Genomic DNA, 20438 nt, shown 5'->3' with positions numbered 1-20438 from the left:
AAGTAAAACAGCATGAAGGTGTGTTGTCCTTTAAGCTCAGTTTGTTTATTCCATTATTCAGTCATGCAAACACAGACAGTTTGCTTATTTAGTTTGTTTATGCATAAAATAATTATTCAATGAAGATCTTCCTCTTCTTCATTAAAATGTCTTCCCCAAAACTAAATAGTGAACCTTTAATCTGTCAAGACTTGATGTAATGTGAATAAAACTTACTGAACATCCCTGCCTGAGACACATTTTCTGACGGCTTTTGTTTCAAGAAAACAACTCCCATGATCCAACGCCATGACTACCGGCAGATATGAACATTTAACAGACAGATGAAAGTTTTCAGCAGATAACATGTTTGTAGTTAGCTCGTACATTACGTCTGACACATTGTTACAGACCTGTGATTTGAATTTACAACAGTGTTTTTACACTCAGAAACTGTGGACGGGGGGCGTATCTTACAAAAAGCCAAATTCCACATAATGTTGCTTTAAAGGTGCTCAATGTAAAAACTGGCCATATGTCGAATTCATACGTACAAATACGAGTGACTGCTGCTGATTGTACAAAGTGGCTCGGGGCTAACTCATTAGCATGCTAACTTCAGTAGATATCTCTTTGTCTTTTGTCTTGAGATCTTTTACATGTGGTAATTATGGTTTCTGTTCACGTTTTTAATACATTTTTGAATGTTTCACATTAAAATGATTACATTTTGCACCTGTAGAATATATCGCTTTAAAGGAAACATTCAGGATTCAGCTTTAATTTGAGAACAAAAGGCAGCAGATGCACGATATGAGCATGCGGGTGTTTTGTTGTTGGTTGTAGATCACTCACAGGTAGCATGATAATGGCCTACGTGAGAGCCGGCAGCTAAAAAACAAAAAAACAAACTAGGGGCCCATAGATTGCACACATTTGGTTTCCTGTCATGGACTTTTTCCATGATGACCTATAACAGCTGCAATCTACTTTTAGTGAGTGGATCACGTTACTCAAAAGGTTCCACACAGAGTTTGATAAATGTTCCTTTGTTGCCAAGACCGGTTTTGTCGGTGCCACCCAGCAGACCAGGCTTATCCTTCAAGAGCAGCTCAGTCTTATCTGCACCTGTGTAGTCGTTAATGCGAACGCGGGCTGGTTTAGTGTGGAGGAGGCTGTGCACCGTTGAATACAAATAGATTCTGTGATATGTCAGTTGGTGAAAGTCTCTAAAATGTGCAACTGAAATCAAATCTGAGTATTTTATTGTCTTTACAGGACTCATCCAGACATTTTCTCTGTAGCTGCTCTCTCTTCTTACAGGATGGCATCAGTATACAAAGAGAAGCATTTGGACAGAGAGGTGAACAGGTACATTTTGAATGTCAACAGAGAATAACAATAAGGCCCTTCAGTTAGAGTCCCAAAGGTAAGCTCCAATGACAAACAGTCAGGGATCCTCACATCATAACCATCCCAAAATGCAGAAAAAAACAAAACAAAAAAAACCCCCATTTGATGTTCTGCCCTAACTGACACAGTAAAGATCCCCATGGAGAAAACAGCTCGCAGGGTAATATGTAAATCCACGTTCCTCCCACAGGAAGACACATGCGTTCAGTGCAGGGAGAATAAAGTGACCGGTAAAAGAAAAAAACTCCCTCTGACATTTTTTTTTTAGATTCAAATCCAAACAGACATCAAGTTACACCTGCCTGTATGGACCGGTAGGCAGAGCGGGGCACAGTTCAAACAACACCACCACGCTGTCTTTTCTTCTATCTCAATACACGAGAACACAAAGACACAGTATACCTACAGCCTTGGGCACAATTGATATCTGTGAATTGTGTTGGTGTATTCTCTGTTGAGTTCACTGGACCTCTCATGTAACTTGAAGTAAACGTCATTTTACAGTCAATGTGTTACTTTGATATCTTTGGAAATACACTTATTCACTTTTTTTTATGAGAGTTGACAAGAAGACTGATACCAATTCATGTCTGGATGGAAAATATGTGCAAGATGCTAACAGCTAGTTAGCTTAACTTAGCATACAGTTTGGAACAAGCAAGCCTGACTTTGTGGGAACATGACAGAATCACACTTAGCTCATCTAAGCTTACTTATTGCCAGGCACTCATTGAGAATCCAGGTTATCCAAGTTATTGTTCCTGGGTCTGGGATAGTCATTCACAAATTCTCTTGTGCACTTCAATTTCTGTATGAACTGAACAAATGAGATATAACACGTTGTTGTGAGCTTTAGAGCTGGATTTTGTTTATTCTGGACAGCTACGCTAGTCAGTCTTTATGCTAAGTTAAAGGTGCAGTAGGTAAGAATTGGCCATCCCTTGAATTCTTACTCAAGGGATGGATTCTTACTAAGCAGTCAGAGGGTAGCATATCACAGCGACCACTAACTGCTGCTAGCTGTAGCTGCCAATAGCTAGTTAGCTCATTTAGCCCTGCAGCTAGCAATCCAGACTAGATCCGAGTCAGAGAGTGAGGAAGGAAGTCAACAATGACTTAATGTAACATGAATAAAACGTCTTGAACGTCCCTGCTTGAGTCACACGGACAGATCTTTTCTTTATTGTCGATGGCTTTTGTTTAACAATGAACAGCAACAACTCCCATGATCCCGCGCTACTTATGTCTTTTGTTCTGTTTTGATTGGGCAATGACTACCAGCAGATATTAACATTTGACAGACAGGTATCAAAGGGGTTTCGACCTTCCCAGGTTACTCTGAGCAAAGAAAGTCTGTTTTTATTGATTTTTCTAAATGCTGAACTGTTCCTTTAACTGACCTCACAACCTCTGAATATGCCACTATTGTGTTTTCATGGGTGTGCATGTGCTCACTGCAGGTGGTAAAAGGGCAACTCCCCATCTCAGTAGGGCTTCAGTCCCTCCTCTCCCTTAGGTCCCTACACCCTAAAACACCATAGGCTGCTTTCACACACTCACAAATTGATTAATAACTACAATTTAAAAAAAAACAAAAAACTAGAATTTGATGAAAAACTGGAGTAAAAGAACAGGCAGCAGGGGTTCCATGTTTAGTCCATCCACATAAACACTAGAGGTGAACAAAAGTTAATGTGCAATTACAGCCCCATTATAAACAGGGGTAATTAACAGTCCACACCTCTGCCTCAAGAAAGCCTCACTCTGTTTCCAGCCTCCCAAACCTCTTCACTACCTATGATTTACACTCAGAGGGGTTTCTGCTTTATGAGGCCTACTGAGAAGCCCCGAGGTGTCGCTCTCGGTCACTCCCTGGTTTTCTCCTCTGCCCGGTTCCTGGCTGTTTCGCACCTCCAGGAGGGACAATTATCCTGTCAGAGGGCCACTCTTCACGGTAGAGTAACGCTTCGCCCCGTGAAAATCACACCCTTCTGCTTGTTCTTTTGGCCTGTGGAGGACGGAGTTCACATCACCGGGAAGCTACAGATGGTCAAAAAAACAAGGCCTGGAGGAGAAACGCAGAGAGGTTCTGAACTTTAAACCGTGGGCCGTGGAGACCCATTAAACTTTCAACTACATTGTTATGGATTGGTTAGAACCAGGAAGCAGTTTGAGGAGGAAACATTAGGGGGAGGATTTGAGGAGGATCATTAGTTTCGATTACAGTCTCTATGTGTAGATTCTCCTCAACTGAATACAGCACTTAATTTAAAAAGTGAAACCAAGTGGTTTCCAGTAAGCACCGAGCACTTATGCTCCTCACTCAATACGCATTGCTTCTTTACTTGGGTGTCACCAGAAACTACTTTGCTCTGACATTAGAGTAAAATCTAAACTTCTTAACACTTCACAAGAAGACTGCAATAGAAAAGTCAGAAATGTCAGAGAGGAACTTACATTCTTTAACACTTTATCATTAAATCTAAACAGCACATATCAATCTGTTAGTAGCATCTTTTCACTGTAACATAAACTGTAATTATTGTCACCTGTGAGGTAGTGACATTTTAGAAAAACAGGTCTGGTACATCAACAAGTCACCAGTAAAAACAACTGAGGCACACGTGACTATCTGCATCTTGAAGATGAAGGTGTCTTTTAGTTATGAGGAAGTGAAAATGCAACTGAGGAAGAAGGCGTGGATGTTTATTTACTAAAAATGTTCTGTGGATGCAGCACATCTGACACTGTATGTATATGTCTCCTTTAATAACTCTGTTGTGAAGTTTGCAAATGTATTTGACACAGTGGGTGAAACAAAGAATGAGATATATTTGTCTGTATATGTGAAGGGTTCTTGTCTGAATTCATTCATCAATCTAATTTAAAAATGTGACTGATGTGAAATTAAGTAGGAGTGGTGCTGCCCCCTAGTGGAGAGGAAAAGTAGAGTGCGTCAAAAACATTACCCTCAAGAATTCAGCAAAAAGGAAAACCACTGATATTGTTATGTTTTATTAAAAGTTATTTATATCAAAAATACATTGTGGGGAAGCTTATAAAATACATAAGATGGCATAATTAGTTGATTTAAAGCTAAATGAATAAATAAGTTACAAAAAAGTTCAATTGTTAAAGGTAATTTCTATCCTTTAATACAAAGGTTTGACTATTTAGGTTTAAACTAGTAGTCTAATACAGTGCCATTAAAATAAGTTCAAGTAATTACGCTATGAAGTGCAACATAAAGTCATTATGACACCAGTATTGGTCTTTTAAACATGGCAGCACATTCTTTTGGATTCACATCATGAATGTATTCATACAGGTGAGAAAAGGACAAAAGTCATGAAAAAAACAAAACAAAACCGAACATACAGTTAAATCAAGATGAACCAAAGTAAAACAAGTACTTCCTGCCCGAAAACATGTCTTATATCTTAGCAAAGACATTAAAATGGATGAGAAAACACACTGCTAGTGTATGACATGTGTTCAATCAGCACTTTGAAAGAATCTCCTGACAGCTTTTGTAAACTTTCACCAAGCAGTTCAGCCTTGGCTTCGAACTCTGAGAATAAAAAAAACAAAGGAGGGTTATTAGATATGTGTTCCAGTGAGTTACGCTGAGTGTATCAAAAGCATTTATACAGGAGCTAAAAAAGAACTAAACACCACAAGGAAGTTGCTTTATGAGATAAGAATACACTTTGCATCCAATCTCACCTGAAACAATGGCACCACGCTTGACACTGCGTCAGGCTCTGAGGGGTCCTTCAACAGCACACAAAGGTAGTAGATGATTTGATGCTAAAAATAAAAGCATTAGTCATCAATCAACATATTTTACAAAAAGGCACAAACTGAAGAACACAAGGACATGAGCGTACCATATAAATAGCTTCGTTGATGACGATATCCTTGATCTTGCTCATCTCAATGAACTTGGTGGTCTCACGGCCTGAGGCGTAGCTGGAGGACACCTGAATGCCCAAGGAGCCGATGACAAGCAGCGACTCGTGGTCCACCTTCACGAAGTGAATGTGAAGCATCATGCCCAGCAGGGTGACGAGAATGGCACCGGACAGGACGGCAGTGTTCTGTAAGGAATGGAGGACATTTACGTTTGTGAAAATCATGTGTATATGAAACATTATATCACATTAACAAATTATACTTTGACAGATCGACAGGTGTAACACTGACATTTCATCCTCTGTAAGACTCTTGGTCCAGTGGAAGAGTATCAAGTATTGGCAAAGAAAATATACCTCAAGAATCACCTCACTTTCATAATCATATATTGCATATTAGATTATTTTCCATTAGATTATTGACGGATGAATGTGTACATCACTTCAATGCTATTAGTTCATTCATATTCTTTATAATTTATCTGAGTCCTCAAAGTAACTAGTAGCTAAAGCTGTCAATAAATAGCTTGTTTAATAAACTCAAAATAATCCTGTGGTAGATATTATAACTACTGAAGCTGAAAAATACTGACAAAAAGGCGAAATATTTGAGTGAATGCATCAACATGAATAAGTCACACAGAGCTTGTGCCATGTTCAAGTACAGTTCAGAAAATCGTAAAAGTTGACTTTACTACATCCAACCTGTGTGGCCATTAAAAGCAATCAAAGAAACTGTACATATTGATAGTAAACGAAAAGGATTACGTTGACATTGTTGTCTGGGTATTATTTAGCAATACGTTCAGATGTGTCTGACCTCTGTGAAGAAGAACACGGTGTATGCCAGGAGCCAAACACAGCAGGTGTACACCATCACTTTGCCGACGGACACTTTGGGGGAGCTGACAGTGAACTCCCGGCAAAAGCCGGAGTGACTCTGACAGTCCAGAGAAATGGCTTTGCCGTTAATGTCAGTGAACGCTTCATCCTCCATTATGAACGCAGCAAAAACAGGGAGAGTCGAAGAGACGCGAACATTGGCCAAGGGAACTCAAAAATTTAGCTATGCTAGCTAGCTAACACTGAAGACAGGTTAGCATTGAGCTATCTGACAACAGGCAAGGTCAGTCGCATAAAGTGGTTCTTTCTGAGAAGGAAAATGATAAATTAAGCATCTATACGTATGATGCTAATCCTAACCAGTTAAATACAGAATAAGAAAACGCGTTACGGCAAAAAAAACAGAGATTATTCCCAGGACAAGTGCAGCACAACTGAACTGACGCCAAAATCAAGTCTTAATGTAGGTGCACTCGTTAACGACACCGGGTTGTTCGGGTTGGATGTTGTTAGAGAAATATACCTAAAATAAAACATATAATTTGGCTGTTTGGCACCGTCGAAATGCGTGCTTCACATCAGCCAGAGGCTTTTAACTAATTAATACACTTAATAATAACACAAACATGAAGAGGCAGTTAATCTGAAATCGTGTGTTCTAATATTAATTGCTGTTTCCGTCTAACTGTGTAAGTTTCGGCGTACGCCGGTTACCGATAGAAGTGCACCCTACAGCAGCTGGAAGGTGCAAAGCATTGTGGGCAACGGTGAGTATTTCATCGATAACTCTGCTCCTTTTGTTTAAGTTGCCAGGTAGTTATTATCAAACTATGTCGAGAAACAACGTCAGCAGTGTACGTCGGTGTATGTCAGTATAAAATAAAACATGTGGTTTAAAACGAAGGTTTAAACTCACGACTTCCTGTGTGACTCCCGAACACTTCATGTCCCACAATGCATCGCGTTTGAATGACTTTTGAACTCTGGATAAAAACAAGCCGATCAGCTGGTGTAAAAGCAACAACATCTTCAGGAGTCTGACACGAAATAGCTCCGCTAGCTAACTTTCTCACCAACGTTAGCCGTCCGTGGCGGTCGGCGCTATGGTGCCGTGGTGTGTACGTGTCCAGTTTTAGACCGTGATGAGGCAGCATTTCGCTGAACGAGTCGTCGTCCGTCGGACTGGTAGCCGCTGCTAGGTCAGTCGATTGAAACGAAGGTTGTTTATGTCTCTTTGTGTCGCTGTAGGCTGTATAAACTGTTTATTTCTGAGTTTCATAACGTGTTTTTTGGTGGTGGGGAGATGTTTTGGTGAGCGTACTGGGGGGAGTTTTAAACAGCAACCGGACAACAGAGGAGACCCGGGGCTGCTAATGTTAGCTAGCAAACTGTTGTGGGGAAAATAAAAGTAACTGTTAGTCGGAGCAAGTGTTTTTTTAAACTGCTGCCCGGACAGACTGTATATCCTCTTTAATGTCAGGTCCTCAGGTGAACATTTCTAGTACTTTATGACTGTATTGTACGTGAGTGAGTTGGCTGTTTGGACGGTTGCATCACATCTGGTGAGAGATTTTTCTCAACCGAGTCATAACTTTGTGTCCTCCGCTGCGTTGCCTTTGCAGCTCGGGTCACTCTGAGTCGTCCTGACCTGTCGGGGCTGAGATGAGCGGTCAGGGTCCAGCTGGAGATAAAGGAATGAACGCGGCGGTCCTCGGCTGTCAGGAGAGCTACGCCTGCGGAGGTTCAGACGAGGCCGCGTTCGAGTGCGATGAATGCGGCAGTCTGCAGTGCGCCCGCTGCGAGCTGGAGCTCCACCGCCAGGAGCGGATGAGGAACCACGACCGGGTTCGGATCGCACCGGGACACGTTCCTTTCTGCGACTCGTGCAAGGGGGACAGCGGCGGCTCTGTCAACGGGGGACGCCTCAGAGCGGTGGTGCGCTGCCAGGGCTGCAAGATCAACCTGTGTTTGGACTGCCAGAAGCGCACCCACAGCGGCATCAACAAGAGGAAGCACCCTCTGACACCTTACCCACCTGCGAGGGCACCCCAGGATAACAGCCTGACTGCCGGGGAGTCCCAGATGGAGATCCTGAAGGCCGAGCTGGAGAAGGTGTGCAGCTTCCTCCTGGTGGACGAGAGGGAGGAGATGCAGGTAAGAGAGAGAGAGGATGTTTTCAGTCTCTAGATGGCAGCTCATTATTGTGATGTGATGTGGTGGTGATGCGGCTGATCCTGTGTGGATGCTCAGGTGAAGGATGAGGAGGACTTTGTGAGCAGACTGAGGTGCAGGCCGGACGAGCTCCTCAAGGTGGTCTCCATCTTTGGGAACACCGGGGAGGGCAAGTCCCACACCCTGAACCACACGTTTTTCCTCGGACGAGAGGTGTTCAAGACCTCGCCCACTCAAGAGTCCTGCACCGTGGGTGTGTGGGCAGCAATGGACCCCGTGCACCGGGTGGTAGTCATCGACACAGAGGGACTGCTCGGGGCTGGTAATGGTACAATAAATGGATTACTTGGCATCTAGTAAACACGGGATAGTGGGATAGGCAGTTTTTCTCACTTAAGTCTTACTTACTATGATGTTCTCCCTCATCAGGGGCCAATCAGGGTCAGAGAACCCGGCTGCTCCTCAAAGTCCTGGCTATCTCCGATGTGGTCATCTACCGGACCCACGCCGACCGTCTCCACGACGATCTCTTCAAGTTCCTCGGCGACGCATCAGATGCCTACCTGAAACATTTCACCAAGGAGCTGAAGGCGACCACCACCCGCTGTGGTCTGGACGTCCCGTTGTCCACTCTGGGTCCTGGGGTGATCATCTTCCACGAGACCGTCCACACCAAGCTGCTCGGATCAGGTATGTGAAGGAGATCCCTCTCTTTTTTGCTTTTTCAGCCGTATGAAGTCGGAATTTGATTAATCTATTTGCTCTCCATCTGTAGACAAACCGACTGAATCGGCAGAGCGTCTTCTCCAGGAGCGTTTCAGGAAGCTGGGTTTGTTCCCGGAGGCTTTCAGCTCCATCCAGTATCGGGGCACTCGGACCTACAACCCTCCCACAGACTTCAGCGGTCTGCTGCGCAGCCTGGAGCAACAGCTGGACAACAACACCACCCGCTCGCCACGCTCCGCCAGCGTCATCTACAAGGCCCTGCAGGTAGGGGTGCTTGATTGACAGTTAGGCTTCTGGAGATTCGGTGACATAATGGAGGGAGAAGACTTTCACTTAATGACTCTCCCCTCCTGCCTTCAGGCCCTCAGCGAGAGCTTCAGTGGGGATATTCCAGACGAGCACATGACCAGTAACTCATTCTTTCCAGATGAGTACTTTACCTGCTCCAGCCTTTGCCTCAGCTGTGGGTACGTGTCTCTCTTGTCGCTACAGCATGTATGTATTATAATGCCCTTTCATATGTGGTATGTAAAAATGTGAGAGGATTGCTGAAATGTGACATCCCGTTGCCGGCTGGCCCGACCGCAGTGAGCTGAACCAAACCTGCCACAGCCCGGCTGAGAGTGAGTTTGGGCTTTTAGGAGCGGGTGAAAGCACCCTGCTCAAAGAGAAGGGGTGTGCTGCTGGATGTATAACACAAGACCAGATGAGAGCATCATTGAGTAATGGAATGTGGCTCAATAATAATTTGATTTGATTATTTGGTTTCATAAGCATTGGAAGTAGCAATTGAAAATAGAATTAAATTCCAGTAGTTGCCCAGCTCTATCAGAGCATTACAGAAAAGATTCCATTTAACTTAACATTGTTTACCCTCTTGATTGAATATAAAAAGTATGTCAGCCAACTCTATTTACGATGAGACTACAAAAACAAAACACATTAATAAATCATTTTTAGATATTTGCAAACAAATTCTGGCCTTTGTCTCTGACACGATGTCCTCCCACCTTCAGCTCGGGCTGTAAGAGAAGCATGAATCACCTGAAGGAAGAACTCGACCACGAAGCCAAACATCGCTGCCGCTACTCTGCGCAGTATGACAACCGCATCTACACTTGCAAGGCAAGTTTAAAAAAAGACAGCCAACACATGCAGGCGCTGAAGTCTTGTATGCCTGCTCGACAAGTTTCTGAGTGCCTGTGATGAACTTTTTCAGGCCTGCTACGAGGGAGGGAAGGAGGTGGTAGTGGTTCCCAAAACGACGGCTTCGTCTGACTCACCGTGGTTTGGCCTGGCCATCTACGCCTGGTCTGGGTGAGTCCGTCTGCCACAGAACCATTTGGAAGATGATTGGAAATGGCGTCCTTGCTGGCAGAAATAATCTAGTATGTCTCCGTTTGTTATGGTTAAAACATGGGAAAATGTCACAAGTGGTGATCCGCCCTTCTGTAACGTGGAACTATTTCCGTAGCTCAGTGCTGTTAGAAATGTTCTGTACGTGACAGAAGACAGAAGCAGCTCCAAGAGCAAGAGTCATCATGAATCTGTCCTTTTATATAGTGGCCTTCTGTGACCTTTCTGTCTTTGTCCAGGTATGTGATCGAGTGCCCCAACTGTGCAGTGATCTACAGAAGCAGACAGTACTGGTACGGAAACCAGGACCCAGTGGAAACAGTGGTCAGAACAGAGATCCAGCACATCTGGCCTGGGGTGAGAACACAGTGGAACAGCCTAAATGAGATTTTGTCTAAACCTATTACGCAAAGTTGCGAGCCAAGATTTCAAAGGTTTTAAGGGGAATTAATGTTGTCATGTCCGCTGTGAGCTGCGAGGGCAGAATGGTCTCGCCAGCTGGTTGTATGTAGATGGCCGGAAAACTAATGCAAAGTATTGTGACATTTTTTTATTTTACCATGTTTATCCAAGCATAATTAGTTAAGTATAGACGCTTAAATGTCAATCAGAAATCATACTACATGTCATCTGCTGCCTGTTAGCAATTTAGAGACATGACACATGACTCGATAATAGAAAGTCACGTTTGTATAAACATGACTGAAATGTTGTGCTGGAAACAAATAACGTTAAAGTGAGAGTTGATTGAAAGTCTGTCGGCCAGTATATTTATTTGTATCTGTCAACTCTGCTGTATCTGTCTGGCTTCTGTTCAGTCTGACGGCTTTCTGAAAGACAACAACAACGCTGCCCAGAGGTTGCTGGATGGAGTCAAATACATTTCTCAGTCCGTGTCTGAACTCAGCGTCAAGCCTGCCAAAGCTGTCACCTCCTGGCTCACCGACCAGATCGCTCCCGCTTACTGGAAACCCAACTCCCTCATCCTGGTATGTAACTCAAAAGCTGGATTTGGAAAAAAAAAAGTTTTAGCATTGTGGAGAGAAAAACATCACAAAAGCGTATAGCTACAGTGTGACATTTTGTTTGATGCAGAAATGCCATAAATGTGCGGAAGAGTTCCAGCCCAACGACACCAAGCACCACTGCCGTGCCTGTGGGGAGGGCTTCTGCGACTCCTGCTCCTCAAAAACCAGGCCCGTCCCAGAGAGAGGCTGGGGCCTCGCACCTGTGCGGGTCTGCGACGCCTGTTTCCACAACAGGGAAATCTCAACTGGTAAATCATCACACGGATCAGTTTTAATGGTTTACTGGATGTGTTTGTTCACGACCAGTGGGTCATTGTATGTTATGTTTCCCCCCTTCCAGAGTTGCTGGATGCTGCCTTAGAGGAGGAGGGAGGCACCCTGATAGCCAGGAAGGTCGGGGAGGCGGTTCAGAACACATTAGGAGCTGTGGTCGGTGCCATCGACATACCTCTCGGTGAGAATTAGAACCCAGAGCTTCTCTGGCCTCAGGCTGTTTGTTTTTGTAGGCAGGAAATATCACAGCCCTGATAATGTGTCACCAATTCAAAAAAGTTATCTCTCTACTGCATCAGCCCAGTTTTATGAAAAGAGAATCTTTCAAATACTTCTTTAAATATACAAGTAGATTGTGGTAGTTTGTGTTTTACCTGCAGTTGTTCTACTTATAAAGGATTTATGATCACGACTGATGAATATGCTTGTGACTCGGAAAAGCTCTGTAGGATTCAGTAGAAGAAAACAATCATGTTTTCTTACATCTTGTGAACAACATGTGTAGGCTGGGACCTCTCTGCAGCAGGACAGTACTTCTTTATAATTCTGTTGTCTCACAGTTTACATTTGTCCGAAAATTGCGACTGTGATATTACTATTTGCCATATTTTAATAATATCTAAATTAATTGTTCAGCCCTAATGCAAAGCTAAATTAAGTAGGTAGTGCTGGTTTTTCAGAGCACTAGGCACGTCTGCAATGTGTCTAATTCTGGTTGTCAAATTCAGTAGACAGATGACCAACTACTTCCTCCTCTTTCCTCCGTGTCCAGGTCTGGTGAAGGATGCAGCCCGCCCGGCTTACTGGGTCCCAGATCAGGACATCACCTCCTGCAGCGAGTGCCAGCGGGAGTTCGCCCCGCGTCTCTCCATCCACCACTGTCGCGCCTGTGGCCAGGGCGTGTGTGACGACTGCTCTCAGGAGCGGCGCCCGGTGCCCTCCCGCGGTTGGGACCACCCGGTGAGGGTCTGCAACGGCTGCAGTCAGAAACCCGGGGAGCTCTAGCAGGACGAGGGGGGCAGGAGTCAGGGGGTGGGAAAACGGTGAAGGATTGCCACCTCTACAAATACTGGAACTGATGTTTTGACTGAAAGGCTTCCGGTCCCTGTTGTCTTTTTTTAGTGGCATTTTTTTGGTCGCCACCAGACTGTCTGTGGCAGGTCGGACTCAGTTTATTTGTTTTTTCAACGCTGTCCCCACGTCACTTCAGTCCCATGACGCTATTTCACTTTAATATGCCTATATTTTACACTGTGAATACCGGTCAGCGCGAGACTTGAATATCAACATACAGTAGGGAGGAGAGATGAGACAACTTGACAACATTTTTATCAAAGTGAGTATTGTGTAAGCTTGCTAACGATTGAGTTCAGGTAAACTATGATGTTCCTTTTTTTTTTTTTTTTTTTGCTCCTTTAACGTTTGTATCGCTGCACATGGAACCCCGATCCCCTTTGACAATCCCCAGTGTTACACACTAGTAATATTAGCACCTTTTGTAGTCTGGGGCTACATGCATAAACCTTATATTAATAGAAGTACTGAGCATCTTAAACCAATATCCAGGTAAGCACTTTTTATTCTAAAAGATTGTCTCTGCAGGAGCCCTGGATACAGAGTTCACAGCTGGCTTTAGAGGAAACCCGAAGAAAAAAAAAAAAAAGCTGCTGCTTGTTTGAATGTGTACAGTCATCTTCCTCTGCTTCAGCCCTGCAAGCTCCAGCTTCCCTGCCTCTCTTTGGCTCCAGGAGGATTCAAACTATCAGAAGCCAGTGAAGTACTGTAGCACAGAGATGCATTCCGACTTCCAACTGTAATTGCTTAGTAATACCTACTTAGATAATCCCTTAATCCTTAGTGGTTGTTTGTGCATTTGAATGGGCAGCCATTAATATAGCAGCCTTAACAATGCTGTCCACGTGCACTGTTTAAATTTTACATAGAATATACATATATGGGGGAAAAAAAAAGTTTACTTTATTATTAGGGAAATTTTTAAATGGCCTCGTTTTTTGTTTTTGAAAATGTCAAAACTACTATCAAGATAAAAGTGAGTGCAGTGGGAGGAAATGCAACAAACTGCTTTTTATAGAGTGGCTGGCTCACAGTAGCAATACGATGTAGAAAAAGAAGAATTCAAAACCATCTTTTGAGGCTGGCCCCTCAAAACATCAGAAGAGTAATCCATTACTCTTGTCTACTCAGGCTGTGTAGCTAGTTAGCTAGGAGCACCAAGTGAGCAACACTTAGAGGTTGCCTTCGTTGCAACAAGACGCAGTACGGCTTTCAAATGATCGCGCAGGCATCGTGGGATCTGACTGCAGCGACGGGTAACCTGGGATTTTATTTTATTTTATTTTGTGATGACTGACTGGAAGAATTTGTCGACAAATAAGCTGACACAAACGCGTTGACCCGAGTCATCACTGTCCCCATTTCAGAGGGAGACGTTCAATGAATATCACAAGGAACAAATCAGTACTTTTATGTTCATGTATGCTCATACAGTATGTATTAAACTGCAGAAACTCAATCCGTTTGTGTGTCATTCAGGAGCAAATATGATGCGGTAGATCACTTGTGTTTTCTAGGGCTGCAACTAACAGTTATTTTCTAGATTAACTGATTAGTTGTTTGGTTATAACATCTCAGAAAAAGGTGGAAACTGTTGATAAATATTAGGTATTTCCCAAAACCGAAGATGATGTTCCAAAGATATTCAGTTTACTGTCTTAGATGTGAAAAGAAACTGGAAAATGTTCACATTGAGGGAGCTTTAAGACTTTTATCTTAAAAGTACTAAAACCAATTGATTTTCAAAATAAATTGTGATTAATTTAATCACTGTCAACTAATCAATTAATGTTGCAGCTCTAGTGTTAACTCATTCAATAACAACTAGAAAACATGTTGATGTACAGTGTGAACACAGTATTGTCCTTTTCAGAATCAAAGAATCATAAGTGCACTTTTTATTGTAAAGGTTACACAAAGCACCGCTGTAAAAGGTCCAGTGTGCAGGATGTATTGGCAGAAATGGAATATAACTTTCATATTTTACAATGAGCCTTTTATACCTACAGAGGAAGTGAGTCCACCATGTTTCTACAGTTGCCCAGGAAGGACAAAACAGTGGCTCCACAGCCTTTGCATTTTTCTCAGCCATCGTAGAGGAGGGTGGGATTAGGGGTAATTGATTGTAATCTGCAACCACATCGCTGGATGCCACTAAATTCCACACACTGGACCTTTAACTGTAGTAATTGTGTGCACTCATATGTAGCACTTCCATTTCATTTTGGCACAAAAAAGTCTTCAAAAATCGTCAAAAACAACATTCCCCTGAGACTTCACTATGACTCCTCCTCCCGACCAAAAGTTCACAACCTTATTGAAATCAACTGCATTCAGGCCAAAGCCCTCTAAAATATAAATACCTGTAGATTTTGCATATAAATGTAACTCCATTTACACATTTGGCTTCCTTGTTTTCAGAAACACTTTCAGTTTTTTTCCTAAAATCCAGCCTGCTGCTCTCCTCCTTCCTGGTAGTCTGTGTTGTATGGGAAGTAGTAAAGATCGTGTTTGACGGCCATGAGGAGGCCAGGGAGCCCTCTGCAGCCACCCAGCTTGGAGGAGAAGACGACGCTCGGGATCTGGTCGTTCGCGGTCGGGTGGGGTGATGGGATAGTCCTCAGGAGATGGCCATCTTTTAGGCTCCATAACCTTGTGTAGCAATCCTGACCGACTGAGGACGAAACGCAAGATTAGTGTTGTGGTTTTCCACTCGAGAAAGGGAAAGAGTTGAAGAGCACCTAAGGAGAGACATGAGACATCTCTGGCAGGCGGGCTTCAAACTCTCTCTGTAACACCTTATCGGGCCAAAGTGTATTTTTATCTGCAACTGTGCCGCGGCTCGATCTTGAAGCTTGTGTCGTCTTACACAGAGTATGTCAAAGCATAGCAACGGTAAACCTGGCATCTCTGTGAGTGTTTAACAGTAGTCACAGTGTTGATTAAGCATGTGTGGTCCTCTCTTACCTGCCAACAGAAGCCCCTCAGGCTCATTGACGTGGATGGGAAGGTAGGCGTGTTCATTGTAGTGTCCTTTGTACTCCTGCACTGGCTTTGTCACTCGAACATCCCACAACTTAATCTGCACATAAACAAGAAAAGAGCACAAAGTTAAAGCATTGCTGGTAACTTTTATTTATCTTCTGAACTTAGATAAGTCCAAGCTATTTACCACCATGCAGTTGTGTGATTGGATGTCTCTAAATCTTTGTAAATAGTTAGTAAAACGTTATGATTAGGAGGTCGACTTGTCTACCATCTGAAAGAGACAAACTCTCAGTAGCTGCTTCAACTTGGGAGGCCTCATCTCCTGACAAAAACACAGTCAACAGGGTTGTAAATAAATGAGTGAGGCTGAGGCTGATTTTCCTGACCTGGCCCAGCATGTCGGCAGCCAGCAGGTAGTTCTCGTCCTGCAGGACGCGTACGGAGGTGATGGCTGACTCTTGATGGAAGCGGCTGGCCTTCCAGCTCTGATCCCTGCGGCCGCGCTGACGCAGGTCCATGCTGAAGATCTCCCCTGATCGGCAGCCGTTAAACAGCACAGGGACCTGTGAAAAAAAAACGAGAAGAGCCATTTTACTTTTTCTATGTTTTTTCCTTTCTTACATTAAAGAGAAATCCGTACTACGCTGTGTTAGAAGTGAACTCAAACATGCTTTAATAACTTAATGTAACAGATGACTCACCCTGAGGGCAAACTGCTGAGCCAACACATCGCTGCCAGTGCTGTACGTCTGTGTTCGACCCGTTTCTGCATCCTTCACGATCACCCTGCGAGACAAGCCTGCAGACACAGGCAAGAACACAATGATTACGATTTATAAAGTTTGAAGCTGGAATGTATTCATGCAAACTTTAAGCCCAACAGCAAATTGTGCAAATACATTTTTATAAACAACTGAAAATTCTCTCTATAATTTGATTCGAGCAGCTTTGTTCTACCCAAACCACACAAGAATGATTTAAGAGACAGTTTCATACCCCAAAACTAAACTCAAGCCAACAAATTCAATACTTTACAGAGGCCAAAGATGATGATTATCAGATTAAGATTATAAATATAATTTAATTATAAAACTGAAAGACAAATGATAATGACAAACCAGTGCTGAAGGTCTTGTCAAACTGGGGGTTGAGACACCAAGCACAAGACCAGGCTGACGATATCTTAAAGCTACACAGCATCCCGGGCTGGTCTGAGGAGAGAGAGGCACAAAGGAGAGAGGATACTGGTTAAAATCATGCCAAATATTTGCATCTACCTTTAAGAATAATAAGGAATTGTAGTCTTTTGTGAATCAGAACTGAGAGGGTTATAATACAACCTGGGTTTGAGTTGCTGAAGAGGGAGGCAGGAAGTAAACTGACGCAGCCGGGCGTGTCTGCAACTCCAACCAGACACAATCTGACAGTCAGCTCAGTCAAGGAAAAATAATGGTAATGTCTGAGCGGCACCTGAGTTTACAAATAGTCCTATAGAGAGACAAAGATGAGCAATGCAAAAGCTCAGGAAGGATACAGCACATGGGAGTCTGGGTAGTTGACTGAGGCCCAGCAGATGGAATTGACCTGAAATACATTTAGAGCAAAACTGTCACTAACAATTCCAACGTTTAAACTATTACTGACAAAAAAACCACGGATTGTTCTGTGCACACAATCCTTGAAACACTCAGTGGAACACTCAGCTACGTGAATGTCTAAATATTCAGAGTCAAAACTCCAGCTTCCACCTTTCGGTTGGTGAAGTAGAGGTTGTCACACATTTCCACAGACAGAGATCCGCGACTGCTGCTGCTGAAGTTCATGATGCCGTACTTGCAGCCTCCGTGCGACACGTCGTTGACAGTGAACACTCGCTCACACGCCGAGTCCCCCTGACAAAGAAGAAAGACGCAAGGAGTTTTTAGTTTACACAAGGACAAACTATTCTACAGAACGATTCATGATTTTCCACCTCTAAATTGAGTCATAAAATGTTCTGTGACGTTGTTTTGTGTGTCTGTGTGTATTCTCACCACTATGAGTCTGAAGTTGTCAGTGTTGGGGTTGCTGTTGTCTGTGCTCTGGATCTCCAATTTGTGGCGTCTCATTCCGCCGACCTTCACCTCGTGGACCAGCCTGGAGACACACAGTAACCATGGTAACAGCTACTAGAGCCACATGTGGACAATCCACTTGACCACAATCATTGATTCAACTCCTCTCAGCTATCTGACGACGTGCAGATCTTTGTATTTATTTATTTACAGAAACATTCGCCAATAGGATGAACATATAATTATTGGGATCTCTCTCTACAATGATGAGTTCGGTTCATATAATTCAAACTGTCAGGCAGCAGAATTTTGCTGTGTTTTAGTACGTTTTTCAAACCCATGTCAGAAGTGATTAGCATCATTATTAGAGGCCGCCAATGCTCCAAAGAAAACTCACTCTACACATACAGAACTGATTATCATTAAAGCTAAACTTTTTTTTTTTTTTTGTACTGTCTGTAATGTACTACAGCTGTGGGGGTTTGTCTTGTGTGTATGTGTGTTTAGAGTGCTGCTGGAATGAGTCCTTAAACCTAGAAACGAAAAGCAATCTTAAGAATTGTTCTCGTTTTGCACGACAACATCAAAGATGTACATGTCCGGATACATGCTGCTGCTAACAAGTAGCCCAAAGAAACTACAGAGGTCATCATGGATATAAAACGTCATCACGCCTAATGCAGATAATCATCTACACACTAATCCTCCAGTAGAAAGTTTAGATGGGGTGATGCTGAAGTCATGTGACTGTGGGGTAGTTCATTTATAGCTTAACATTAGCTTTATACTTCTGACGATCAGATTTATGCTTGAAAAATTATATAACTGGTGTTCATATGTGAAGGTTATCTTGCTGAAAAAAATGTGTAAGTATCTTAAACTTTTGTTTTTCTCAGAAAAACACTTATATTTTTCTGCAATAATTCAAAAATGTATTGAAAAACTAGGCACGGAGTAATGCCAATATTTGGAGGGGGCTTACAAAAAATAATGAATCCCTGGAGCACTCTATAGAATACAAGGTAAACACCTCTATGTCTGTGTATGCACATGCACACGCGATACACTACCTGCAGTAGGAGTTCTCAGGTAGCAGGCCAAGGTGTCTTCTCTGCAGCAGTAGCGAAGTATTCAGTCCTGTTCTTGGTGCTTTCTACAAGGAAGATAATACGTGTCCCATCATCAAAGAAGAATCAAACCCACAAAGCATGTGAGCCTATTAAAGACCATTCCCAGCCCGGTAAAATATGAGAAACAGAGCAAGGCAAGAAGATAAAAGTCAGCCTTGAATATTTTAGACTTTATTTCATATTTTATATATTTGTGTGTTATGATTGACTGGTTGTTTGTGATGGTGATGAAAATAAGTCATAATTCATCTGTTTTCATTTTACGATAGAAATAACCTCACAACAGACTCACTTTTCTAAGTTTTTCATCCTCCGCGAGCATCTTGTTCCTCTGTTTCTCTCTTTCTTTCTCCTGCAGCTGCTCTCGGGTCAGTGGGTTACAGTTGTTGTGTCCGGGCAGCAGGCGGAAGTAACGATTTTTCTCTGGGTCAAAGTAGAAACCAGGCAGCTCTGGAGACAGGACAGGTTGTAAAGTCAAGCACAAACACGTTTCTTCTTGCTTCTCAAGCTACATCTCTGAGGATCTTGGTTACAGTAGGAATAACCAGATTGGAGGCTTTCTGATAACTGGGATCTGTGGATAATATTTTTGAAACTCTCTATAAATCTGTGTTTATAATTCAGTTTTGGAGAGGGGTGGTATCTCACACTGACCTGGTGCAGCACTGCTGGCCTTAGAGGAAGACGAGGAGGATGAGGAGGAAGACGGAGAGGAAGATGAGGAGGTAGAGGGAGAGGCAGACTGGTTGTCATGACTCCTCTGAGGTGCTCTGAATGATGGACCGTCATCATAATGTCCAGACCTGTGAACAGAGCACCACCTGATATTATTATTTGCCCAAGGACAAGTCGATCGTGGCAGGCACTGTCTGACAGAGAGACATGTCATATTTCTTAAACTAGATACCTCAAACATGTATCAGCGTGTCAGTGAACATACCACTGGTCGTCCTGTCTTGATCTCTGCCGGTTGCCTCGGTACCAGCTGTGCCGTTGACCACCACCTCTTCGCCGGTAGGGTCGCTGCCCTTCTCGCCAGTTCCACTTCTTCATGTCTGCTAGTAGCTCGGATCCTCACACTACGTTTTCTTTCATTCGCGTCTATCTGTACACGCGTGTTAGGTTCGCTAGTTCCCCATGTTTACTTGTTTGCTAACTTACCTAGCTAAAGCGTTAGCACTATCAGCTAACGTTAGCTAAACATCTTTTTCGACATCTTTTATATAAAGGTTGGACATTAAAACACGAGCAGACGCAGAGAAAGTTTTAATATGTTGATTAACAGGCCTTCCTTCAGAGGCAAACTGTGTTAAATCCCTTAATAAACAGACAAAACCTGACAGTTTTTACACCTCATGAGCTAACTAGTTCTGTGCAGTGAGTCCCTGCCATGTTGTCCCGCCCCCGAGTGAAATTCATTGGCTAGTCGATAACAATAGCATATGACGTGGAACTTGGTCATTGGTTTTGTTCCTTGTCAGTCACGCA

The 20438-nt window shown here is 43.2% G+C and overlaps 3 protein-coding genes across 4 annotated transcripts; 1 reads left to right on the top strand and 2 right to left on the bottom strand.

The window, feature by feature from the left end:
• Positions 1–4394: 4394 nt before the first annotated feature.
• On the bottom strand, positions 4395–6654 carry pigh (phosphatidylinositol glycan anchor biosynthesis, class H). Its single transcript, XM_037085748.1, has 4 exons — positions 6127–6654; positions 5283–5492; positions 5119–5202; positions 4395–4963 (listed from the first exon to the last, which is right to left on the bottom strand). Exons 1-4 carry the CDS (start codon positions 6301–6303, stop codon positions 4892–4894), a joined length of 543 nt encoding a protein of 180 aa, XP_036941643.1. The 5' UTR covers positions 6304–6654; the 3' UTR covers positions 4395–4891.
• A 284-nt stretch (positions 6655–6938) lies between these two features.
• Positions 6939–14237, top strand: zfyve1 (zinc finger, FYVE domain containing 1). 2 transcript variants are annotated; one of them, XM_037085743.1, is made up of 13 exons: positions 6939–7348; positions 7772–8303; positions 8400–8643; positions 8751–9011; positions 9097–9311; positions 9408–9514; positions 10064–10172; positions 10267–10364; positions 10643–10760; positions 11222–11392; positions 11499–11679; positions 11772–11885; positions 12477–14237. In XM_037085743.1, the coding sequence occupies exons 2-13, from the start codon at positions 7812–7814 to the stop codon at positions 12707–12709; spliced, it is 2343 nt and encodes a 780-aa protein (XP_036941638.1). In that variant the 5' UTR covers positions 6939–7348; positions 7772–7811; the 3' UTR covers positions 12710–14237. The 2 variants fall into 2 exon arrangements, with proteins under 2 accessions (XP_036941638.1, XP_036941637.1); XM_037085742.1 differs by having other exon boundaries at positions 6940–7348; positions 8400–8649.
• A 416-nt stretch (positions 14238–14653) lies between these two features.
• Positions 14654–20343, bottom strand: wdr21 (WD repeat domain 21). The gene is made up of 13 exons (XM_037085744.1): positions 19891–20343; positions 19605–19753; positions 19243–19400; positions 18891–18973; positions 17800–17902; positions 17515–17658; positions 17301–17350; positions 17107–17186; positions 16885–16977; positions 16468–16565; positions 16153–16329; positions 15746–15860; positions 14654–15452 (listed from the first exon to the last, which is right to left on the bottom strand). The coding sequence occupies exons 1-13, from the start codon at positions 20001–20003 to the stop codon at positions 15220–15222; spliced, it is 1596 nt and encodes a 531-aa protein (XP_036941639.1). The 5' UTR covers positions 20004–20343; the 3' UTR covers positions 14654–15219.
• Between the last annotated feature and the right edge of the window lie 95 nt (positions 20344–20438).

This window comes from Acanthopagrus latus, chromosome 22 (genome assembly GCF_904848185.1).
Source record: "Acanthopagrus latus isolate v.2019 chromosome 22, fAcaLat1.1, whole genome shotgun sequence".
In the NCBI taxonomy this organism is placed as follows: Eukaryota; Metazoa; Chordata; class Actinopteri; order Spariformes; family Sparidae; genus Acanthopagrus; species Acanthopagrus latus.
Note: the sequence above shows the minus strand (reverse complement) of the source record. Positions and strands in the feature narration are given on the sequence as shown.